Source organism: Rutidosis leptorrhynchoides, chromosome 9, assembly GCF_046630445.1.
Source record: "Rutidosis leptorrhynchoides isolate AG116_Rl617_1_P2 chromosome 9, CSIRO_AGI_Rlap_v1, whole genome shotgun sequence".
NCBI classification, from domain to species: domain Eukaryota; kingdom Viridiplantae; phylum Streptophyta; class Magnoliopsida; order Asterales; family Asteraceae; genus Rutidosis; species Rutidosis leptorrhynchoides.
The window spans coordinates 80,267,743-80,292,658 of record NC_092341.1 but is presented as its reverse complement, the minus strand read 5'-3'; the positions used below and the strand labels follow the sequence as shown (position 1 = coordinate 80,292,658).

The window sequence follows — 24,916 nt, the reverse complement described above, 5'->3', positions numbered from 1 at the left end:
AAAAGTATATAATATATATTTATGTGATAAAACTTGTTATTTATAACCGATTATATATAGAGAAAGAGTAAATGGAAAATGAATGATTTCGAGCTTAATCAGTAAACGTCGGTAACACTCGGTTGATATTTTGTTAGTTTTAATATAGATATTGTACATATTCATGAAGGATTGAAATAAAAGTTGAACTGTAAATTGATTGCGAAGGTTTTAGATTTGTCAAAAATATTTTTATCTTTTTAGTTTAAAATTTTGGTACTCCGTACATGTTAATTGGAACACAAAATAAATAATTATAGAATCTTTTTGGTCAGGTTTCAAACAATTAATGAGTGGAATAATTAAATATATTTAATTTAAAAATTTGGAATTTTTAGGAACACTTTTATACATCAACTGTTTAGCAATGGACCACGATTTAGCACTCGGAAAATTAAAAATATCTAAGTGTCTAATAGCATTAAAGTCACGAGAATTACTTTTTGATTAATATGTTACTGTAAATGTTTTTGGTTTCTTCCATAATATAGGCATTATATATTATATATACATGACATATTGCATTCATGAATCTACCGAGAACACATCTCAATATCAAGCACTTTCATCACTTTACCTTCCCCTTGCAATCACCACACCACCGGTACCACCATGACCACCACCTAGGACCACCACCTATCACCGGCAACTACCACCATCATCATAGCTAGTTTCATTTTTCTATTCGAGCCAAGTCAAAAACCACAACAATCATCACTAGCTCGATGTATATATGCTACGGTTTATGCTTTCCCTCTCATTTCTACTACAACCGGAACACCACCATATACCATCGTACCACTATGACCACAACCGTTGAAACACCATCAACCTCCTACACCATCTATTTTCTTTCTATTTTCTTTCATGAAACAAACACGTACTACACAGCACCTAGATAATCTCCCGTTACCATTTTCTATTTCTAACTATAAACGGCTACTGTTAACCGTCGATAAATACCACCATCGTTCCATCATGATCAAACCATCGACAACCCACTTCATGTTACTGTTTTTCTGTTTCAATCAACCATCACAAACATCATCACCTAGAATCCATGAGAATCACCACCATCTAAAATCACCACCATTTATCATCATGACACCCCCATCTTTCACCTCTCTCTCCTCTCTCTCCCCTAATTATGTTTTCGATTTCAGCTGTGAACACCAAGTTTCACGTGTTCTGCCCGATTGTCATCACCTCCGAAACCCACCTCAAACTCACTTTAAACGATCACCACCTCTTATTATTATTCTTCCTATATGTTTCCTGTTTTTAATCGATACCTTAGTAAACCTCCATCACCACTAAACAACCACCACTTTCTCTCCCTCTTCCAACCAATCACCACCGTGAGCATCTACACCACCTGCATCACCATGTTCACCACTTTTAGACCATCCTTTTCCTCTCATTATTTTCCTCTCTCTCTACAATCACTACCACGCTCCACAAGTTCCTTTTGTTACAACTTGAATCACCACCACCTCTTGAACCATTCAAATTACAAACCACCACTGCACCTGCACCATCTGTTTTTCTTAACCGTTCTGTCGATATTCAACAACAAACCACCACGATTGGCCAAATAATTTGCTGCATCTTGCCTCATTTATGATCCTGGTTAAAAGGGAGATGAAATAAAAGATGTCAATGAATATATTAATTTATAATGCTTATCAAAAATATGAGGGACAAATCAAAACATGGTGGCCGACATTTATCATTTTTTTCTAAGTTAGTGGGGTTTTGATAACAAGTTGGACGATCGTTTTTTTTAAAACCGGCTGGTAATCTGTTTCTTTTCTATTCGCTAAAACAACAAGCCAAGTTGAGTTGTTAACTATCGTGGGTCCCTTATAAAATATACTGGGACTAAGTTTTGTTTATTTCGGCCGTTTAACATTAAGGGACTTTTTCTTGGGCTAATGAATTGGTTATAGGCTGTTGGCCCGTGATTTCTTTTGGGCTGCTGCTCAAAAATTTGTCTCCATTGTTTCTGTCGATCGACAAGCATAAACCAAACACACTCCTTAATGAATGATGATGTTAATGGTGAATATTATGATAATTATAGTGAATGAGGATAGATGATGTTATGATCATACGAAAATGATGATGATGTTGTTTTGAAAGATATGATCGTATGATGAACGATTATAACTATAATTATGATTATGATTATGATATAATTATGATGATCGGGTTATGTTAATGAGGTTGGCGATAATATAAAATGATAATGAAGGGGGTATATAAATGATGAATATGATGAACATGGGGATAAATGAAATAATAAAGGTGTTAATTGGGTTAGCGGGACGTCGCGGGTTCGAGTCCAGACATAGTCATTATTTTTGGAACTTTTTCTTGAGGTAGTTTTACTTATTTTTATTATTACTCTTAGTGTTATTATTATTATTATTATTATTATTATTATTATCATTATTATTATCATTATTATTAATCTTAATATTATTATTATTAAAATAGGTATTAACATATTACATTTTACTTATTAGTATTATCATTATTATTAGTATTATTATTATTATCATAAAAAGTTACAACTTCTTACTTATTATTCATTAATATTATTTTATCAAATAACTACTAGTTATAAAAAACTATACTTAACACATAAAACATAACTATATTTTATTTTAAAATACATAAAATGAATATATTTTTGAAACATATGTGTATTAATATAAAATTGACATCATTGATAAATATATATGTATATAAATTTGTTCGATTACAAAATAGGTATTAATATATATCTAATATAGGTTCGTGAATCCGAGGCCAACCCTACACTTGTTAAATGTCGTCATATGTATTTTTACTACAAAATACATTAGGTGAGTTTCATTTGCTCCCTTTTTTAATTGCTTTTGCAATATATATTTTTGGGCTGAGAATACATGCGCTGCTTTTATAAATGTTTACAACATAGACACAAGTACTTAAAAATGTATTCTACGTTGAGTTGTACCACTGGCATATTTCCCTGTAGCTTGGTAACTACTATTTACATGGGTATTGTAAACGCGAATCCTGTTGATAGATCTATCGGGCCTGACAACCCCAACCGGACTGGACGACCAGTATTCAACGGTTGCACAGTACTTCGTTTCGGGACTACACTTGGTACAGTGTAGTGAGATTTCATAATAAAGGGAATATGCGACGTTGATTAATAGTTAAGTATGGTTACCAAGTGCTCAACCACTTAGAATATTTTTATTGAAATGTTTATGAATATGAAATCTTGTGGTCTATTAATATATTGAAATGATTGTTATGATGAACCTATGAACTCACCAACCAAAAGGTTGACACTTTTAAGCATGTTTATTCTCAGGTACGAATTAAGTCATCCGCTGTGCATTGGCTCATTTTAAGGACATTACTTGGAGTCGATCATCGCAATGGGACCAAATGTTGATGACTTTGTCCAGGTGGATAAGGACGGGTCGTCACACCTGGTGGTTTAGAGGTTCCTGGGTTATTGTTACAATTCAGGAAGTACGAACGTTGCCGATACATATAAAGTTCATCGGGGTTGGAATCAGGTTTCTCTATTTTTATACCTATTCCTTTATTATTTTCTTTTGCTTTATTAAATTGGGTCGAGGTAATTTCTATAACATCATCGGAATCCTCGTCGGGATCCAATTCATCGGAAAATTGGTAATCTTCCCAATATTTCGCTTCCTCGGCGGAAACACCATTGACCATTATTAACTTTGGTCCGTTGGTTGAGGATTTTCTTTTATTTAATCGATTTACTATAGGTATCAATATTTCTTCCTCCGGAACCTCTTCTTCTTCCGGTTTCTCCTCTTCCGGTTCCTCCTCTTCCGGTTCCTCCTCTTTCGGTTCCTCCTCTTCCGGTTCCTCTTCTTCCAGTTCCTCCTCTTCCGGTTCCTCCTCTTCCGGTTCCTCTTCTTCCAGTTCCTCTTCGGAAATTTGTGAATCTTCCCAAAATATATTCGACTCTTCATTATTATTAGGTGAATCGATGGGATTTGTACTAGTGGTAGACATCTATCACACAATATCAAACACATTAAGAGGTTAATATATCACATAATTACATGTTAATAATATATAGTTTCCAACAAAAGTGTTAAGCAATCATTTTTAAAGAAAACACGGTCGAAGTCCAGACTCACTAATGTATCCTAACAAACTCGATAAGACACACTAATGCAAATTTCTGGTTCTCTAAGACTAACGCTCGGATACCAACTGAAATGTCCCGTTCATATTGATTATAAACGTTCCATATTAATTAATTTTGTTACGAGGTTTTGACCTCTATATGAGACGTTTTTCAAAGACTGCATTCATTTTTAAAACAACCATAACCTTTATTTTATCTATAAAGGTTTAAAAAGCATTACGTAGATTATCAAATAATGATAATCTAAAATATACCATTTACACACGACCATTACATAATGGTTTACAATAAGAATATATTACATCAAAAATAAGTTTCTTGAATGCAGTTTTTACATAATATCATACAAGCATGGACTCCAAATCTTGTCCTTATTTTAGTATGCAACAGCGGAAGCTCTTAATAATCACCTGAGAATAAACATGCTTAAAACGTCAACAAAAATGTTGGTGAGTTATAGGTTTAACCTATATATTATCAAATCATAATAATAGACCACAAGATTTCATATTTCAATATACATCCCATACATAGAGATAAAATTCATTCATATGGTGAACACCTGGTAACCGACATTGACAAGATGCATATAAGAATATCCCCTATCATTCCGGGAAATCCTTCGGACATGATAAAAATGAATTCGAAGTACTAAAGCATCCGGTACTTTGGATGGGGTTCGTTAGGCCCAATAGATCTATCTTTAGGATTCGCATCAATTAGTAGATCGGTTTACTAATTCTTAGGCTACCAAGCAAAAGGGGCATATTCGGCTTCGATCATTCACCCATATAATGTAGTTTTAATTACTTGTGTGTATTTCATAAAACATTTATAAAACTGCATGTATTCTCATCCCAAAATATTAGATTTTAAAAGTGGGACTATAACTCACTTTCACAGATTTTTACTTCGTCGGGAAGTAAGACTTGGCCACTGGTCGATTCACGAACCTATAACAAATATGTACATATATATCAAAGTATGTTCAAAATATATTTACAACATTTTTAATGTGTTTTAATGTTTTAAGTTTATTAAGTCAGCTGTCCTCGTTAGTAACCTACAACTAGTTGTCCATAGTTAGATGTACAGAAAATAAATTGATATATATTATCTTAACCCAACCCACAACCCAGTGTATACACGTCTCAGGCTAGAACACAACTCAAAGTATATATATTTTTGGAATCAACCTCAACCCTGTATAGCTAACTCCAACATTACAGCATATAGAGTGTCTATGGTTGTTAAAAATAATATATATAGATGGGTCGATATGATATGTCAAAACATTTGCATACGTGTCTATGGTATCCCAAGATTACATAATATATTAGAATACATGTATAATACAATATAAGTTAGCTAGGATATGATTAATATAGATTTGTTACCAATTTTCACGTAGCTACAACAAGTAAAAATATCCAATCTTGTTTTACCCATAACTTCTTCGTTTTAAATCCGTTTTGAGTGAATCAAATTACTATGGTTTCATATTGAACTATATTTTATGAATCTAAACAGAAAAAGTATAGGTTTATAGTCATAAATATAAGTTACAAGTCATTTTTGTAAGAGGTAGTCATTTCAGTCGAAAGAAGACGTCATTATGACCATTTTGAAAAACATATTTCCACTTTGAGTTTAACCATGATTTTTGAATTTAGTTTCATGTTCATAAAAAAAATCATTTTCTTAGAAGAACAACTTTTAAATCAAAGTTTATTATAGTTTTTAATTATCAAACCCAAAACAGCCCGCGGTGTTACTACGACGGCGTATGTCCGGTTTTACGGTATTTTTCGTGTTTCCAGGTTTTAAATCATTAAGTTAGCATATCATATAGATATAGAACATGTGTTTAGTTGATTTTAAAAGTCAAGTTAGAAGGATTAACTTTTGTTTGCGAACAAGTTTAGAATTAACTAAACTATGTTCTATTGATTTCAAGTTTAAACCTTCGAATAAGGTAGTTTTATATATATGAATCGAATGATGTTATGAACATCATTACTACCTTAAGTTTTGTGAATAAACCTACTGGAAATGAGAAAAATAGATCTAGCTTCAAAGGATTCTTGGATGGCTTGAAAGTTCTTGAAGCAGAATCATGACACGAAAACAAGTTCAAGTAAGATTTTCACTCGAAATAAGATTGTTATAGTTATAGAAATTGAATCAAAGTTTGAATATGAGTATTACCTTGTATTAGAAAGATACCTTACTGTAATTATAAGAAAGATTTCTTGAGGTTGGATGATCATTTTACAAGATTGAAAGTAAGCTAGCAAACTTGGAAGTATTCTTGATTTTATGAAACTAGAACTTATAGAATTTATGAAGAACACTTAGAAATTGAAGATAGAACTTGAGAGAGATAAATTAGATGAAGAAAATTGAAGAATTAAAGTGTTTGTAGGTGTTTTTGGTCGTTGGTATATGGATTAGATATAAAGGATGTGTAATTTTGTTTACATGTAAATAAGTCATGAATGATTACTAATATTTTTGTAATTTTATGAGATATTTCATGCTAGTTGCCAAATGATGGTTCCCACATGTGTTAGGTAACTCACATGGGCTACTAAGATCTGATCATTGGAGTGTATATACCAATAGTACATACATCTAAAAGCTGTGTATTGTACGAGTACGAATACGGGTGCATACGAGTAGAATTGTTGATGAAACTGAATGAGGATGTAATTGTAAGCATTTTTGTTAAGTAGAAGTATTTTGATAATTGTCTTGAAGTCTTTCAAAAGTGTATGAATACATATTAAAACACTACATGTATATACATTTTAACTGAGTCGGTAAGTCATCGTTAGTCGTTACATGTAAATGTTGTTTTGAAACCTTTAGGTTAACGATCTTGTTAAATGTTGTTAACCCATTGTTTATTATATCTAAAGAGATGTTAAATTATTACATTATCATGATATTATGATATATTAATATATCTTAGTATGATATATATACAGTTAAATGTTGTTACAACGATAATCGTTACATATATGTCTCGTTTTGAAATCATTAAGTTAGTAGTCTTGTTTTTACATATGTAGTTCATTGTTAATACACTTAATAACATGTTTACTTATCATTTATCATGATTAAACATAGTGTATCAATATCTTAATATGATTCATATGTATTTAGTAAGACGTTGTTATAACGATAATCGTTATATATACCGTTTCGAGTTTCTTAATTCAATAAAATCAATTTTATGTATATAACTCATTGTTAAAATACCTAATGAGATACTTACTTATCATAATATCATGTTAACTATATATGTAACCATATATATGTCATCATATAGTTTTTACAAGTTTTAACGTTCGTGAATCACCGGTCAACTTGGGTGGTCAATTGTCTATATGAAACCTATTTCAATTAATCACGTCTTAACAAGTTTGATTACTTAACATGTTGGAAAAAATTAATCATGTAATTATCAAATTCAATTAATATAAATAAATATGGAAAAGTTCGGGTCACTACAAATGATAATGAGAGAACCAAATGATTTGCTCAATAACATTGCATAATACACTTGATTTATAGTCAATTGGGTCGACAATTTCAATATCAGAAATAGGAAAGAAAATAAAAAAAATAAAAGTGGTGTACGATTTCTAACTAAATTTGTTTGTTTTAGAAATTGATATCGACTGGAATTGATCTTAGCAGACAAGAAACAAAATTATCTACAGCTTGAAAGGCACATGAAACTGAATTGGATTATAATTTGTACGTATGACTTTTATAATTATTATTAATATTTAATAATTATAATTATATTAATAATAATCTAAATATTAATAAGAATAATAATAATATTAATAATAAGAGAAATAATTATAATAATAAGTCACAATAATAATAATAGTGAAAATGATAATAATAATAATAATAATAATAATAATAATAATAATAATAATAATAATAATAATAATAATAATAATAATAATAATAATAATAATAATAATAATAATAATAATAATAATAATATTAATAATATCAATGATAATATTAATAATAATACTAATTATGTTATCATTAATAACTAAAATAATAATATTAATAATCATAATTATAAATATATTAAATTTTATATCTATATGTTATAAATATAATGATATTAAAAATATTAATGTTGATATTGATATTGAAAGTGCTATTATTATTACTATAATAACTATATTTTAATTTATAATTAAATTTAATATCTTTGTAATATATTATATTGTATAATAAAATATACTGAATATTTAATATTTGCATTTTATATATATATTATTATTATATAATTTTGCATGTAAATATGAATATATTAACTATGTTTATATATATATAATTATTATATATCTATTTACTATATTATATCATTTCATAATAGAAATAGATATAATAAATTTTAACACATAATATTTATATCTTTCATATAATAATAATATAGTAATTATATATGTTTATATATATAGGTTCTTCTTAATAATACCCTTATCTTTATTTATATATATGTATATATAAATACATATTTATTTACACACAATTGTTCATGAATCGTTGGGAATAGTCGAAGGGTAATTGAATATATGAACATAGTTCCAAAGTTTTTGAGACTTAACATTACAGACTTTGCTTATCGTGTCGGTATCATATAAAGATTAAATTTAAATTTGGTCGAAAATTTTCGGGTCGTCACAATTTTAAAGCATGTTATTTCTCAGGTGCTTAGACGTTGTTGCCTCCACTGTTAGACTTGCTGTTAGACCTACTGTGTTAGACAACCGCTGCATTATTTAGAGATGTCTCAATCATAGAACTTTTATCTTGCATTCACAACTTATTTTATTTTTAAACAATGACTTTGTAATGACCTTCGTGTCACATACTTATGTTTATGCTTTCTATTCGTAGAAGCAATTTATCTTTTGTAAAACGTTATCTTTTCTTGAATGCAAAACTTGTTTTTAAACATGATATAGTGTTTGACCTTGTAATGATCCTGTTGTTGATGGTCCGTACACGATGATTTTATACGGGGCGTCACAATTCGAGTTCTCCAACCTTGCGTACAGCCCAACAGGGCCCAAACTTGTTGAAAGATGTAATGGGCCTGCATCTAATGACATCTCAAAGCCCATCGAGGAAAAGAAAAATAGATCTAATTCAGGATATTTGAACGCGCCTGTGTTCACCAATGGCCCATATACCTCAAAATTCTCAAAAATGAATTCGGGTACCAGATCCAATTCCACTTTAGCAGATGGTACCTGCACGACTAATTGAAAAATTTGTACTGGGTGTGTCTCATTCAAGAGTTACGACCTAAAAGTACATGGCGAATAGATTGGATTGAGGTGGCCAACCTCTGATCCACAGTTAGTCATATCTTCCATTTTTTTCGTTACCAATTAGTATTAATGAAGATTATTTCATTAAATGTTTGTGGATTTGCTGCCGAGGGTAAATTTTATTGGGTTAGGGGTTTATGTTTGAAAGAGAGACCAAACATTGCGGTTTTCCAAGAGACCAAATGTTGTTCTGTTAATGATATGTGGGTGCGATGTGTTTGGGGCGATAAAGACTTTAGGTACATTCAAAAAGAGGTTATAGGGAATTCGGGCGGACTACTGGTATAACAACTCTCATTTTTCCGTTCTGAAATGACCAAAATTCCCTTGGGGTTTTCATTTGTTCTTCTGTGTATTCGATTTAGGGTTTTTATCTGTTTACGATTAATGAACTATAATTAATACTTGTATTAAATGATCGTATTTCTTACTTAAGCACTAATCCTAAATATTAAATATAAACCTTAACCCTAGTATTTATTAAGCTATAGTAATTATTAATATTAACTGGAAGCATAAAATTATTTTAACTCACCACGAAAATATATAAAATTTTATAATTAACTTTACAATTAAAACTATAGTGTTCAATATAAAACTTGAAGTAATAAAATAAATAAAATGATAAAAAAAAATAAGATTTATATATATATATATATATATATATATATATATATATATATATATATATATATATATATATATATATGTATATATATATATATATGTATATATATATATATATATATATATATATATATATATATATATATATATATATATATGTATATATATATATATTCATAAAGAAATCGGATATATATATATATATATATATATATATATATATATATATGTGTGTGTGTGTGTGTATATATATATATGTGTATATATATATATTCATAAAGAAATCGGCTAGCATAATTAATAAAAGAAAAACTTAGTTAACAAGTAATTACTAATTCTAATCTAATCCAAGCATCTTAATCTTTTCTCTCCAAGAAAACCTTGATCACCAAGTAAATCCTAGTAATTGTAATATGTTTAGGACTTTAAACCTCAACTATATAAAGCCTCATGTTTCCCATATTTGGCATCACAAATTAAACTAAAAAACTCTCCCATTCTTTGCTTCTAGTCGACAAGTTCCTGCAGCCCCAAACTTTTTTTTTGTCTCGACTAACACATCCTCACAATAACCCACCTGCATCGACTTCCTGCTGCTGTTTCTGCTGTACTTTTTGACCACCAACAGCCCTTTGATTCCTGCTGCAAATCGCCATCACAACACCCCTTCATCCTCCTGTTTCCTGTTGTAATTCTTGACCCACGACATCCCCTAAAAGTTGATTATTGCTGCTTGTGTTCTGCTGTTTATGTCGTGACCAAGAGGACCCCAAAACCCATTCGTTTGATCGTATTTTGCTGCTGCAAATCAGTTTCTGTTTTAGGTCTCCATTGCCACCTTGTTCTTGATCTTTATCCTATTAAGGTATCCCTAAACCCTAGCTTAATCTTGCTTTTAATCTATTACTTTTAAGTTGTTATGTTATAAGTATTATGGTTAAGTTATGAACTAGTTAATATGATCATGTATGAATTAAGTATGATCATGAATTTTGTATGAATAATGATAGTGATTATGAATAAGGTTAAAATATGATAAAAGATTATGATTATAAGAACAATTATTATGAATAAGATGTACTATAATTATGATCATGTTATTGAAGCTAGTTATATAGATAAAGATTAAGAATATGAATAATTATAATGATTCATGATTATGATATAGGTTATGAGTTAAACTAGAGGGTTATTATTATGATTAAAGAAGATTAAGTTGATGAATATGATTAAGTATTATGAATTATAAACTTGAATAGGCTTAGTAAATAAAAAGTTGTGATTTTATGTGATAATGATTAGTAAATAATGATAATAATACACGTGCATGCATGCATGCATACGTACATATATGTATGTGTATGTATGTATGTATATGTACGTATGTGTGTGTGTATGTAGGAGCATGTGTATATGTATCGTGTATATATATTATAAGTAATTATAAAAGTTAATAAGTAATAGTATGTATGTATGTATATATATATATATATATATATATATATACCACCTTTCTATTTATATATATATGTAACACTTACATAGAATACATACATATATATCGTATAGTTATGAACATATACATGTATTATAAGAATAAAGAATATATATGTATGTATCACATAGGTGTATATTTATATGTAACACATATAATGATAGGATTACATAATGGTTGATTAATTAAAGAATAATAATATTATTACTATAACTTGTAAACCTATCTATATAGTAACACCTTAGTTACACTAAATTATATTATCACATATATAATTATTAAGAACATTAATAATTCGTTGTGTGTATACACCTATAACGTGAAGGTTATAATTAAAAGATAACGTGCACTTTATACGAACCTCACGACTACTTACGGCCTAGGGTGGTCCATGTTGCCTTATGGGAACCGCTTGTGGATCTCGAATGCCAAGACTTAAATTCTGGTCAAAAGTGCTGGGCGCCCGGTAACAACAGATCATCTGAGTGACTTACTTGATAGCAACAAGGTTTGGACAAAGTTGTACAACATCTTGGTGAATGATTATAACCCGAACATACTAAAACTAGAAACTTACTATAAGTGAAAGCTTTCCATAAATAGTAGGTTTTCAAAAATAGAAACTTTTGAGAAATAAGAACTTTTCTCGAAAACCGTCACTGTTAATATAGTTGCTATATTAATAAACAAACTTTATGTCTGTTAGACATTAACTAATTAAACGTTATATCTCTAGGTTAAGATCTCCAATTACATACTCCGTTCATACTTCTTGCATGGAATAACTTACTTGCTACTAATGTGAACTTCATAGCCCCATTTTTACTATTTATTAACTGTTTTACAACTTTTGGGGTGAGACTCACGCTTACTTTTAAATGATTTACAATTTAGACACAAGTGCCTAAACTTTTTGATATGCAACTTCGTGAGACTATTGTTAACTTGTATTGATTATATCTTTACATGAAAATCCCTACCATAATATCGTTAATTGCGGGAATTGAAATGTTGCAAGCTTAATTATTTGTGAGTAGGCCTATTGAGAGTGACGTCTCTACCCATTGACCTATCGTCAAGGGGGTACATAATAATGATTACCGACACCCGTACAACGTCAGGGTTTTTATGTTTAGCTCGATATTATAACTCATGACATATTGATACTTTGATGTTTTGAACTAAATCTTGTGGTCTAAAAACTTATTATGATTATTAAACCTATGATGTTCACTCAACCATTGTGTTGACATTTTAAGCATGTTTGTCTCAGGTGAAGATTAGCTTATGTGCTGCCCTATGATGCTTAGCTAGCTGTTGCATTAGAGTCCACATATTTAGAACATACCAATTGTTATTTACTTATGAAATTCATTATGTAAAACATTATTATGTTTTTGTTGCAAATCAAATTTTGTTTTTTTAAAACGTCTCATTTAGAGTCGTTTTCGCATTACATACTTGTGTTGTGATATTGAATTGTCATATTTACCCCCGGCCCTATTTGGGGGTATGATAACTGGTTATTTAGGATACATATTATTTCGAGGCATCGGAAGCTGTGGAAAATAATTTCTTTCTGGAAATTAGGGGTAAGTGGAAGAATTCAAGTCAAGATTCTATTGTGGTAAATGTATACGGTCCTCACGATGATGTATACAAGAAGTTACTGTTGGATTCTTTAGAAAAATTATTGCAATGTATTGATTCGGCTTGATTGTTATGTGGGGACTTTAATGAGGTTAGAGATCGCACAGACAGATTAAATAGTCAATTCATATAGCATAGGTTGATCGGTTTAATGAATTCATAATTAGGAACAAGTTGATCGAAATTCCGATTAGTGGGAAGAAGTTCACTCGTATAAGTGATGATGGTACCAAGTCAAGTAAACTAAATAGGTTTCTTGTGATGAATAGTTTCATTAGTCTTTGGGAAGACCTTTCAATCGTTGCATTGGATCAAAGATTGTCGGATCATTGTCCAATTCTTCTACGTGATAAAATAATTGATTATGGTCCAAAACCATTTAAAGTCTTTAATGCATGGTTTATTGAAGAAAAGGTAGATAATATAATCCGTGATGTTTGGAACCAAGTAATTACGGGATTGCGAAAATATTGTATCTTTAGGGATAAACTAAAATATGTGAAGCTAACATTGAAATCGTGGAGTAAAAATTCATTCGGTGGGTTAGATAATGAAATTAATGATCTTAAAAGACAAGCCTCTGGGTGGGAACTAAAAGCGGAATGTAATCCTTTAAATGATATTGACATGGCTTGTTGGCTAGATTATAGATGGAAATGGGTCGAGAAAGAAAGAGTCAAAACGAGTATGTTAAAGCAAAAAGCTCGTATTCAGTGGATGTTTAAAGGTGATGAAAACTCGAAATTTTTCATTCAACTATCCGTAGAAGGTATAACAGAAATAATATTTGTGGTTTAAATATAAACGGGGTGTGAAATGAATGCCCGAAAAAAGTCAAAGACGTTGTTTTCAATCATCATCAACTCATATTCAGAAACTGCAATAGTAACAGGCCTCGGCTTGTTTCTGCTGTCAGTTTGCAGCCCAATAGTAGCAGTATTCTATCAACATCAGAATTTGATTCACTCGAGCAGCCTTTTTCTGAAAGTGAAATATGGTAAACGGTAAAATAATGTGGTAGTACAAAAGCCCCCGTCCCGACGGGTTTAATACGAGGTTTTATAAATAAAAAAAAAATTCTAGAATATAATTCACCTTGATTTCACGGATACGATAAACTATATTTAGGAAAAAGGTGAGATCTCCTCGGGATGCAATGCGTCTTTCATTACTCTCGTTCCAAAAAAGTTAGACCCGTTAGGCCTAAATGATTACTGGCCCATGAGTTTAATTTGTAGTTTTTATAAGGTTTTCGCGAAGATTCTACCAAACCGTCTTATAAGGATTGTTCCAAAGCTTATTGGATTCGAACAAAGTGCGTTCATTAAAGGAAGAAACATCATTGATGGTGCTCTAATTGCTAATGAAACACTTTTCTTTCTGAAACATAATCGCTCAAAAATCCTAATATAGGTTCAATTTCAAAAAGGCGTTTGATTGTTTGAGTTGGGACTTCCTCATGGAAATGATGGAGATGTTTGGATTCGGAATTAAATGGAGGAAATTGATCTTATCGTGTTTAAAATTGACCTCTATCTCAGTGTTGGTCAATGAGTCACCTACAAAAGAATTCAAACTTGGTAGAGGCGTCAGACAAGGTGATCCACTTTCACCGTTTTTATTCATCATAGCGGCGAAGGGTCTTAATTTGTTAACTAAAGTGGCGGTGTAAAATGGTCTCTTCAAAGGTGTTGAAATAGGATCGGGAAAAATTCCTATTTCACACCTTCAATAAATGGATGATACGATTTTTTCCGGTCTTGGAGTTAAAATAACATACAAAGTCTCATGAAATTATAAAAATGTTTTGAAATAACATTGGGATTGAAGGTAAACTACAACAAAAGTAATCTTTTTTGGATTTGGGGTTGATAGGAATGAAGTTGATGCTATGGCTAGACTATTCGGGTGTAGCATTGGCTCATTACCATTCACATATCTTGGGTTAATGGTAGGTGCAAATATGAATATATCTTCAAGTTGGAAATCAGTGTTGGAAAAATTTAAGAAAAGACTTTCGGATTGGAAAGCTCGTACGGTGTCATTTGTTGGACATTTGACTCTCGTCAATTCGGTATTAAATAGTTTACTGTTATATTACTTCTCGCACTTCCGTGACCCGCCATGCGTGCGTAAAAAATTGGAGTGTGTGAGATGAAAATTCTTTTGAGGTGGGCCGGGTAGTGAGACTAAAATATCGTGGGTAAAATGGGATGATATTCTCCGTTCTTTTGAGGAGGGAGGACTAAACTTGGGCGTTCTTAAAAATAAAAACATGGCATTAATCGGCATGTGGTGTTTTATACCAACACCGCTTCCTTGTGGGTTAATGTCATGAAAAGCATTTTTGGGGCTTCGAATTTACTTAATTCGGGTGGGATAATTCATGTTTCTAACAAAAATACTGTGTGGAGTAATATTATCAAAATAGGTGTAGCAATTGATCAAGCGAGCCTTTTATTTTCAAACTCCTTTTCGAAAGTAATAGGAGACGGAAGCGCAACCAATTTCTGGTATGATATATGGCTCGTTGACAAGCCATCAAAAGAAAAATTCAGCCGACTATTCAAGCTAGAGTCAAACCAGTAGGCTATTGTGTGTGATCGAGCTGGCTGGAACAGGATAAACTGTATCGGATCATGGAGTTGGATCAGGGAATTATCTGGTCGAACACAATCAGAGTTTGAAGAATTGATGGGACTGTTACAGCCCTTCATTATGGTTCCACAAAAATTGGACTCATGGCGATGGTTATTAAGCAATAATGGTTCATGTAACGACCCAACTTCGTTTTATTAAAAACACGCCTAAAAAAAATTTTTGTGAGACAGTGCATCTGGACGGCGTCCAGTTATCTGGACGGCGTCCAGTTATCTGGACGACGTCCAGTTATCTGGACGACGTCCAGCAGTGAAGTACAGGATGGCGTCCAAGCCTTTTGGACCGCGTCCAAATGAACTAAAAATCTCTGATCAGTTTTTCAATTACACGCGAGCGGAAAACCCGCTTCTCGACACTTTTAAACTAAACGGTTTTCAAAATACATTATAATAATTATAACTAAGAGATTTCCATAATAAAATCGAGTTTTACAACACTGGGCCCACATCGACCCAAATTACGTCAAGTGACCATTTCGACCCATTTTAGTTTAATATAAAACATAGACTGAGCATGGTGATTGGGAATACGCTACCCAATCCTAACCAAATCCAAAAGCAAGTCTTCTAAAGAGAACTACGCAAGTCTACTAGTCCCCATACGTACCCGAGCCACCGCCTCCACGCGAATCTATAAAAATGTAAACAACGAGAGGGTAAGCTAACGCTTAGTGAGTGAGAATATACTACATACATATATATGCATCAAATGAATGCGCAACGTCAACACACAAATAGTAAACACATACCGCAAACCGAGCATAACTAATCAATGTCATACCTAACGTACCACCAAGACAAATATGCAAGATTAGCTACAACATACAATAAGTATATATGCGCATTCACAAATTAAAACCAAAACTACAAGGTTAACCCTTTAACTTCAATCATAAGAAGGTTGGACGAACAACCCGAGCCTTAGTGAATTCGCACAACCCGAGATTCACTTCTTCACCACTTCAACAACCGAGGTTGGCCGAACTACCCGTGCCTTAGTGAATTCGTACTACCCGAGATTCACTACCTCATCAATAAGATGACCGAACAACCCGAGTCATCATGAATCCGCACTACCCGAGATTCACTACCTCATCAATACCCATATAATTGGGGTTACTCAACCGTAACTCAATACCAATCCCACTACATCGGAATTATATAACTCCATATCACAAGTCCATGTGATAACGTACATACGAAGTGTGCACCTCGCCAAAGGTGGTCAACCAAAATGCACAACCGTGCCAATTGGACCTATTACACAAGTCCATCAAATCCACCTATGTGTGAAGTGAGCTCTATAACCGAGAACCACTTCACCCGACCCGCGCCCATCCTACACATACATATGTACATAGGATATTAACACTCACCTTGTCGTCTTGATGAATGCAACTGAACAAATCCACAACACGTCAATGGAAAGTACCTATTCCATTATCACCATACAAACAACACAATTAGGGTGGACTTACAAACCAACCCAATTTGGCAACTAGTGCAATTTTGACCTAATTGCACTTCCAAGCACAAACCGCGCCCAAACTTACCAAAAATCACAAATCACAAGTGAAGATGGTCCTAGTACGCCAATTAAACCCAAACACAAGTGTTAAACACTCGTCTTTCCCAAATTGACACATAAACCCTAATTTTGACCCATTTCAAAATTAATCAACCAAATACCCCCATGATATGGTCGAAACGGATGGTTTTTATTTGCGCGGTGTCATCGGGCCGCGGCTCGCCAGGATCAGCCACTCATGGGAGAGGGTACTGTTTTAAATTTATATTTAGCGGGGCCTAAATCTTACTACTCCTTATAAGTAAGGGAAGTATGACCTAGAGTCGTATTTTTGAGATATCAGTAGAATCGAACCTATATTTAAGCCTAAGATAGTTAGGGAGTAGTGGTTATTTATTTTGGGATTTTGTAATTTATAAGACAGATAAAGTAAATGCGATAAAATTCGTAATTCGGATAAGGTTAAAGTGAGTGCATACTATGACTTCATCAGTTATTCTGCCGAGATTATGGAATGCGGGCTCATGAATAGGCAGAGGTCTTGTATTCATTACACTGGTCCTAAACGCCCTTATCATAAGACATGTCACTGGGTATTGCGTTAAGCTTGAAGATTCTGAATAGACAGCAATGTCCCTTACCCCCAATACCCGTGCAGACTGACTACAGGCATACACGTTAAGACGACTCATTCAATTGAGCGACTCGGTTGGGTGACGTATTAACATTCCAAAATGGTCTAAACTTTCTTAAGCATAATAGAATACATGGTTTACCATATCCGAGAGATGTTATGTGTTTCAATGCTTTCGTTAATGATTGGTTTTGAAAGATAGTTAGGACCTTAAAAAGAGTTCAACCATAAAGAACATCATGGCCAAGTCAAGCTGACTTCCATGAACACGTTCGGTTATCCTAACGGTCCAATCCTTTATGTGTCTAAACAAACAGTTCCTTAATTATCTAAGAATCCCTCAAGCAGGGTGCAATGCTTGAGACCGCGTTATGGTGCAGTGTACTGGTCAACACTAACCGGGTTCCATGGCCTTACTTAGCAGAGGTACAGCTTACAACAACCGCTGTGCTTCAGCGTGCACGTACGAAGCTTATATGCTTGGTGACTACACTAGCATGGTCTAGGACCGACAATGTACTAAGGGTCTAGTCAGATGTTTCACTACAAAAGAGTCCTCAGTTGGAATCCAAAGCTTGATAGACTTACTACAACCAGTGTGCCTCGGTCAATCTTACGTTGTATCCGATAGACTTCTCTTACCAAGGGGTGACACAGATAGTGTACTCTGAATCGGGGTTCGCGACTTCCCAATAACAGAGCCTATAACTACGTTCTATTAGTTGGAAAAGCGATTGAGTTTAAAGCATAATAGGAAAGCATTTACACAGCATGCACAGACCATAATATTATTTCGGCATTATAACTGCTTGCATCATAGTATACACTAAAGATAACTACTCGTTAATCATGACAACAATATCATAAAACATTATATAAGATAAAGTATAGAAGTACCAGTAGATTAAACGAGTTCTGAATATAAAAGTGACAACTTCAAGACTCCAGACTGCTCCTAATACAATCTTCATTGTTCTTCTCCGGTTACTAGGTTTCCCGCACAGAGTCGAAGGCCTTGAGAGTATGACTAATATTGTACAAGAGAGAGAAAGAAGTGAATTGAAGTGTGTGTTGGAATGTATGACAAAGACCCTTTAAATAAGCAAAGTTTTTGCCTGCAAACGGCTGGCAAGCCATATGGCAAGCCGTTTGGCAGGCCGTATTTGGCAAGCCGTTTGCTTGGCATCCCATTTCTTGGGGCCGTTTGGTGGACCGTTTGGCAGGCCGTACCCCATACTGGCAAGCCGTATGGCAGGCCATTTTTGGTGCTGGTCAGCCTTGATTCACTGGATCGTAACTTGATTTCTTGTCTTTCACCGTTTTTGCTCTAGAATCTTCGTTTTAGCTCCGATTCTCTTGATTCTTTTTGCACCGCCTTCGTAATTACTTCTTCTTCAATTCTAACCAACGAAGTGGGTATTTTTCTGACAAAGTTCGAATCTTTCTTGTTTTTGGTCCCTAATACCGGGGTGAAAACATGACTTTTTAGCCGATATCAAATATCCCACACTTAGACTTTACTTGTCCTCAAGCAAACTCTTATTTCCTTAAGAATTTTTTTGACATTTCTTTTCTAATAGCCTAAATGGTTCGCTTTTATTATAAGAGAAAAAGATAAGGTGAGTCATCTATGTTAGGATTGAAATTATCTCTACAAGCATGCGAGGAGGTTACATGACATAGGCTAGCTTTCACGGGTCACTCAAATCACTCAAGTATTTAGGGTTCCCTATAGATCTAAGAAATGAAAACGCTCATAGCCAGTCAAGCTGCACCCATCGTCATAGGCTTGATAAAGACTCAAATCCTTGCTGCTAAGGCGAGAACGGTAGTAATCTCAGCTTTATGGGTCATTTGTCAAAGATGGAAAATGAATTTTGGAGTGGTAGTGAAGTTATTTTTGAGGGGTGAGATAAAGGGTAATGTAGTCTTTATACAGACTTTTATTCGGATAGATAGGAGTGCTGAAGTATTTTGAGAAGCATTTTTGAACTTTTCTTCATTTGATAATCATTTTCGGTCGAGTTTTCTTCGGCATTTCTCTTATTTAGTTCTGCTCCTTTTTTCAGAAATATATATATATATATATATATATATATATATATATATATATATATATATATATATATATATATATATATATATATATATATATATATATATATATATATATATATATATTTTAAGATACTTCATCTCGAGAAACTTAGCTGGTAAACTTTTTCAAGACCTTTGCCATGATACTTGAGAGGTTTATAACATTGGGTTTTCGGAAGAAGTTCTCGTTTTCTGGATTTTTTGAGTAATAGTAAAGGTGATGTGGAGTAGAAGTGGTGGAGGTGCGGAAGGCTTATGTTTGACAAATGGCTAGCTCTTTTGATTACAACCGAATCACGTTTCGCTGCTTGGAGATGTAGATCTAAAGCAAGTTCTGATTCTGAGCACAAACATCGGCACTCTCAATGGAAAATAGTGAAACATTAAAAATGAATGCTGGTCTTATTTGGGGTGCCTTACCATAATCAATTTAGGTCGATAATGCCTTAGTCATGCAATGCTCTATTAGATATTCCAATCTAACAAGATTTCCACCTTACTTAAGCCTTGTTTTTATTGAAAAACGTTTCATGTTTTCAAAAATACTTCTTTCGAAAAGGGTTTCTTTTGCAAAAAATTTGAAATTGGCTTAAGGACTTGGAATCTTCGTAATGGGTTATTATAATACAGCATAAAAAGATACCAACATCCCACACTTAGACGAACATTGTCCTCAATGTTCCTAGTGTATCCCACACTTAGGAGTTTTAGTTGAAGATTTGGGAGTATTTGTCTAGTGCTTTTATTGGGTGTTATCCCACACTTAGTGATAAGCTAGGATGTGACATAGTTTGAATCTTGAGCTAGTAGCGAAAAGAAAGAAATACCCTTAGCAGATGCGGCTGGCTATCAATCCTTGCGTCTTTTATCGGCTCATTTGTCATCTTTTATTCTTCTACTCTACTTTATTGCACGGGTTGCCTCCCGAGAAGCAATTTTGTTTAAGGTCGTTGGCTCGACCGTAGTGATGCTTTAAAAAGCAAACATTCCTTGCTGATGGTTGTGATCTTGGTCTTCTCGAGTGAATGTGATTCTTGGCGGGTAAATCCTGAGAAAGTGCCGGACCAATAGTGATAAAAGATTTGGTACTTCTCTTGAAGATCTTCTGAAAGATAAGTAGTGCGCAGTTTCGGCTCTTGATAAGTCTTGAAGTCCGATAAGAATATGATCTATGGCTCTGCTGGTTGACCCATGAATGTCAATCATAGAAGCAGTGCTGGTGGTGATTATTTCTCTGATGGGATGCTCATTTCGGAGGTTGATGTGCGTAGAGGTGTATACGAAATAGCTTATATTTTACTAGAAAATACTATTAAAAACGATACAATTTTACAAAAGTTATTTATTTATTTATAGAGTGGATATACCTAAACCTTGCTACAACACTTATAGGCAGTGTACCTAATCGTACAGTAGTGTAGTTTTTAGTAAGTCCGGTTCGTTCCACAGGGAGCTAGCCAAGTTTAACGCTATATTTTTAAAAACTATATTTGTATATAAATATATTTGGTTATAAGTAGTATTATTATTATAAAAGGGGGTTTTTACCGTTTAATGACCGGTTTGTCGATTTTAAAATTTAAGTCGCAGTTAAAACTTAATGTAAAATATTAAAAATAAATATAACTTAATTTTAAGCGTAAAGTAAATAACGATAATGAAATTGCGATAAATAAAAGTGCGATAAATAAAAGTGCGATAATTAAAAAGTACGATAATTAAAATGACAATAAATTAAAGTGCGATAATTAAAAGTGCAATTAAATATGAAATAAAGGAATTATACTTATTTAAACTTCCGTAATCATGATGTTTGACGTGTTGATTTTTGTTTAATACCATGGGTTAATTGTCCTTTGTCCTGGATTATTCAATATGTCCGTCTGGTTTTTGTCCATAACAGTCTATCAGTCATAAATATAAAGTGCGAGTGTCCTCGTCAAATTATTCTTATATCCGAAGTCAAATATTCCAACTAATTGGGGACTTAAACTATAATTATACCAATTTTCCTTGTATATAATTCACCCCTGTTTTAATAAGTCCATTGATTATTAATCCATTTCCGTGTCCGGTAAAATGAACGATTATTAGTACTTATAAATATCTCGCCCATCGTGTCCGATCGAGTGTATATGGTTATTTATAGCTACGTCCAATTGTAAATCTTTATATTAAATTAACAAATTATAATTTAATTAAACAAATATAAAGCCCATTAATAGCCCATAGTCTAATTTCCACAAGTGTCGTTCTTTTGTCCAAACCCCAATTATGGTACAAAGTCCAATTACCCCGTCTTAATATTTTAGCCCAACATCATGATTACTTCGGTTTAAATAAGCATAATAATAACTTAGCTACGAGACATTAATTTAAAAAGGTTGAACATAACTTACAATGATTAATAATAGCGTAGCGTTACACGGACAGAATTTCGACTTACACACTTACAACATTCGCTAACATACCCTTATTATTATTAAAATTAAAATTAAAATTATAATTATAATATATATATATATATATATATATATATATATATATATATATATATATATATATATATATATATATATATATATATATATATACGTTGAGAGATAGAGAAGAGAAAAAGATGTAAACATTCGACCGAAAATGCTGAAATTTATAGATGTGGCCAGGCATCTGCTGCCATGCGATCGCATGGATTTTTCACTTCCAGGCCATGCGATCGCATGGCCTGCTTTTCCAGCTCACATTGATTTGTTTTCTTGTTTGCCGACAGTTTTATTAAATAATATAATATATATATATAATTTTAAGAATTAATTATATATTATATTATATTCATGTGCATAGTTGACTTGTAATTTTTAGTCCGTTGCGTCGAGCGTTGAGAGTTGACTCTGGTCCCGGTTCCGTATTTTCGAACGTCCTTGCGTACAATTTAATATCTTGTACTTTGCGTTTTGCGTCTTGTACTCTTGTAATTTCGAGACGTTTCTCATCAATAATTTGAACCACTTTAATTGTACTTTGTTCTTTTTAGCTTTTTAGTCATTTGCGTCTTCAAATCGATGAATCTGTCTTTTGTCTTCACCTTTTATTATTTAAACGAATATCACTTGTAAATAGAACAATTGCAACTAAAAGCTTGTCTTTCTTGAGGGATAATGCTATGAAATATATGTTCGTTTTTAGCATTATCAAATATTCCTACACTTGAGCATTGCTTGTCCTCAAGCAATATAGTTTTGAAATAAAAATACTAGAATCACTTCTTTATTCTTCACACTTTGTACATCAGTGATTTCTATATAGCGGTATGAACAATGGTAGTAACGATGTGGTTTACAGTCCTACATGACTATGAAAATTTAGATCCTTAAGGAAATTGGATCTTTATGAAAACATTTGATCTTTTGAAAATTAAATCTAGCTTTTACCCTAGATAAGTTTTTCGGAATAACCCTTCACCAGTGTTTGCAAATTGTTTTTGTGGGTTTTGTGGGTTTCAGATTTGAAAATTTTAGCTCAAAACTTGCGGTTTTGTTTCACCCACTTGCTAACCTTGTATTGGGAAAGCAACACGTCCAGTATACTTGCTCCGTATATTACCTTTCGGTAAACTACCGTCCGGTTGTAAAGGAAAGCGTTGAACAAGCAACTGTTTAGGCAATGTCTAATGACATGCTTTTGATTATGGTCTATAACGTGTCGGATGCAATTACTATCCTTTGTAGGAGCAATAGTAAAGATCACCCTATAATTTTTCGGTCTGGCACAAGGTCCTGTCTTTTACCATGCTATGCAACCACCGTTCTTACGGTTGACACCCGATTTGGTTCAGGTGACCTAATGAATTTCAGGTGAATTCCTAGGATTTTACGTTCAATGGTAATGAACGCATTGAAAATGGGTTTTCAGAAAACAAATCGGTTTGTAATTTGATCAAAATATTTTCTCGTTCAAGCTCGAGTTTAGATATCATCGAATTCCATGAGTTTGAATTCTCTATCTTTAAGGTCAATCTCAAGGATTGAGTAATATCAGTCTTAAAAGCTGATTTTTGATCTTTAAGGAGATTATCCTTTCTGGGGATCTGATTCATTAGTCTTATCAAGCTAATTTGCATGGCGTCCTCCCCATTTTACGAGACAGATCCTCTCATGGTTAGGATAAGTCTGACCACTTGGCGACCCTGTTTGATGCTGAGGTCCGTTGATTTCCAGCTGATTTTCGAGAAAACTTTTTAAGATTTTTCGTAGACTCTACAACTGGTCTGGATGACAACTTCCTGACCTAAATCAAGAAGCGCGTGTCTTTTTCGGAAGACTTTACTTCCTTTTAATGATGGAATTGATTCATCTTGTAGATCCATCTTTCTTTCAAATATATTACAATTTACCGGGTAAAATGGTTAATTTTGTCCAAAATAAAAGTATCTTCAATTATTTGTACAAAAATATGTGATATATTTTTTAAATAACTTGGTAAATTTTTCCCACACTTAGCTTTTATTTTCCTTTCTTTGCCTTTTTATTGTCCTCTATTCCATTTTAAATGAATTCTAACATTTTAAGTTGTTTCTCAATTTATGTCCTTTACGAGGTAACAATAATTTCGGT

General features: G+C 32.8%; 1 protein-coding gene across 1 annotated transcript; it reads left to right on the top strand.

The window, feature by feature from the left end:
• Positions 1–9,681: 9,681 nt before the first annotated feature.
• On the top strand, positions 9,682–15,056 carry LOC139868197 (uncharacterized). Its single transcript, XM_071856526.1, has 4 exons — positions 9,682–9,851; positions 13,552–14,153; positions 14,219–14,381; positions 14,798–15,056. Exons 1-4 carry the CDS (start codon positions 9,682–9,684, stop codon positions 15,054–15,056), a joined length of 1,194 nt encoding a protein of 397 aa, XP_071712627.1.
• Positions 15,057–24,916: the final 9,860 nt, after the last annotated feature.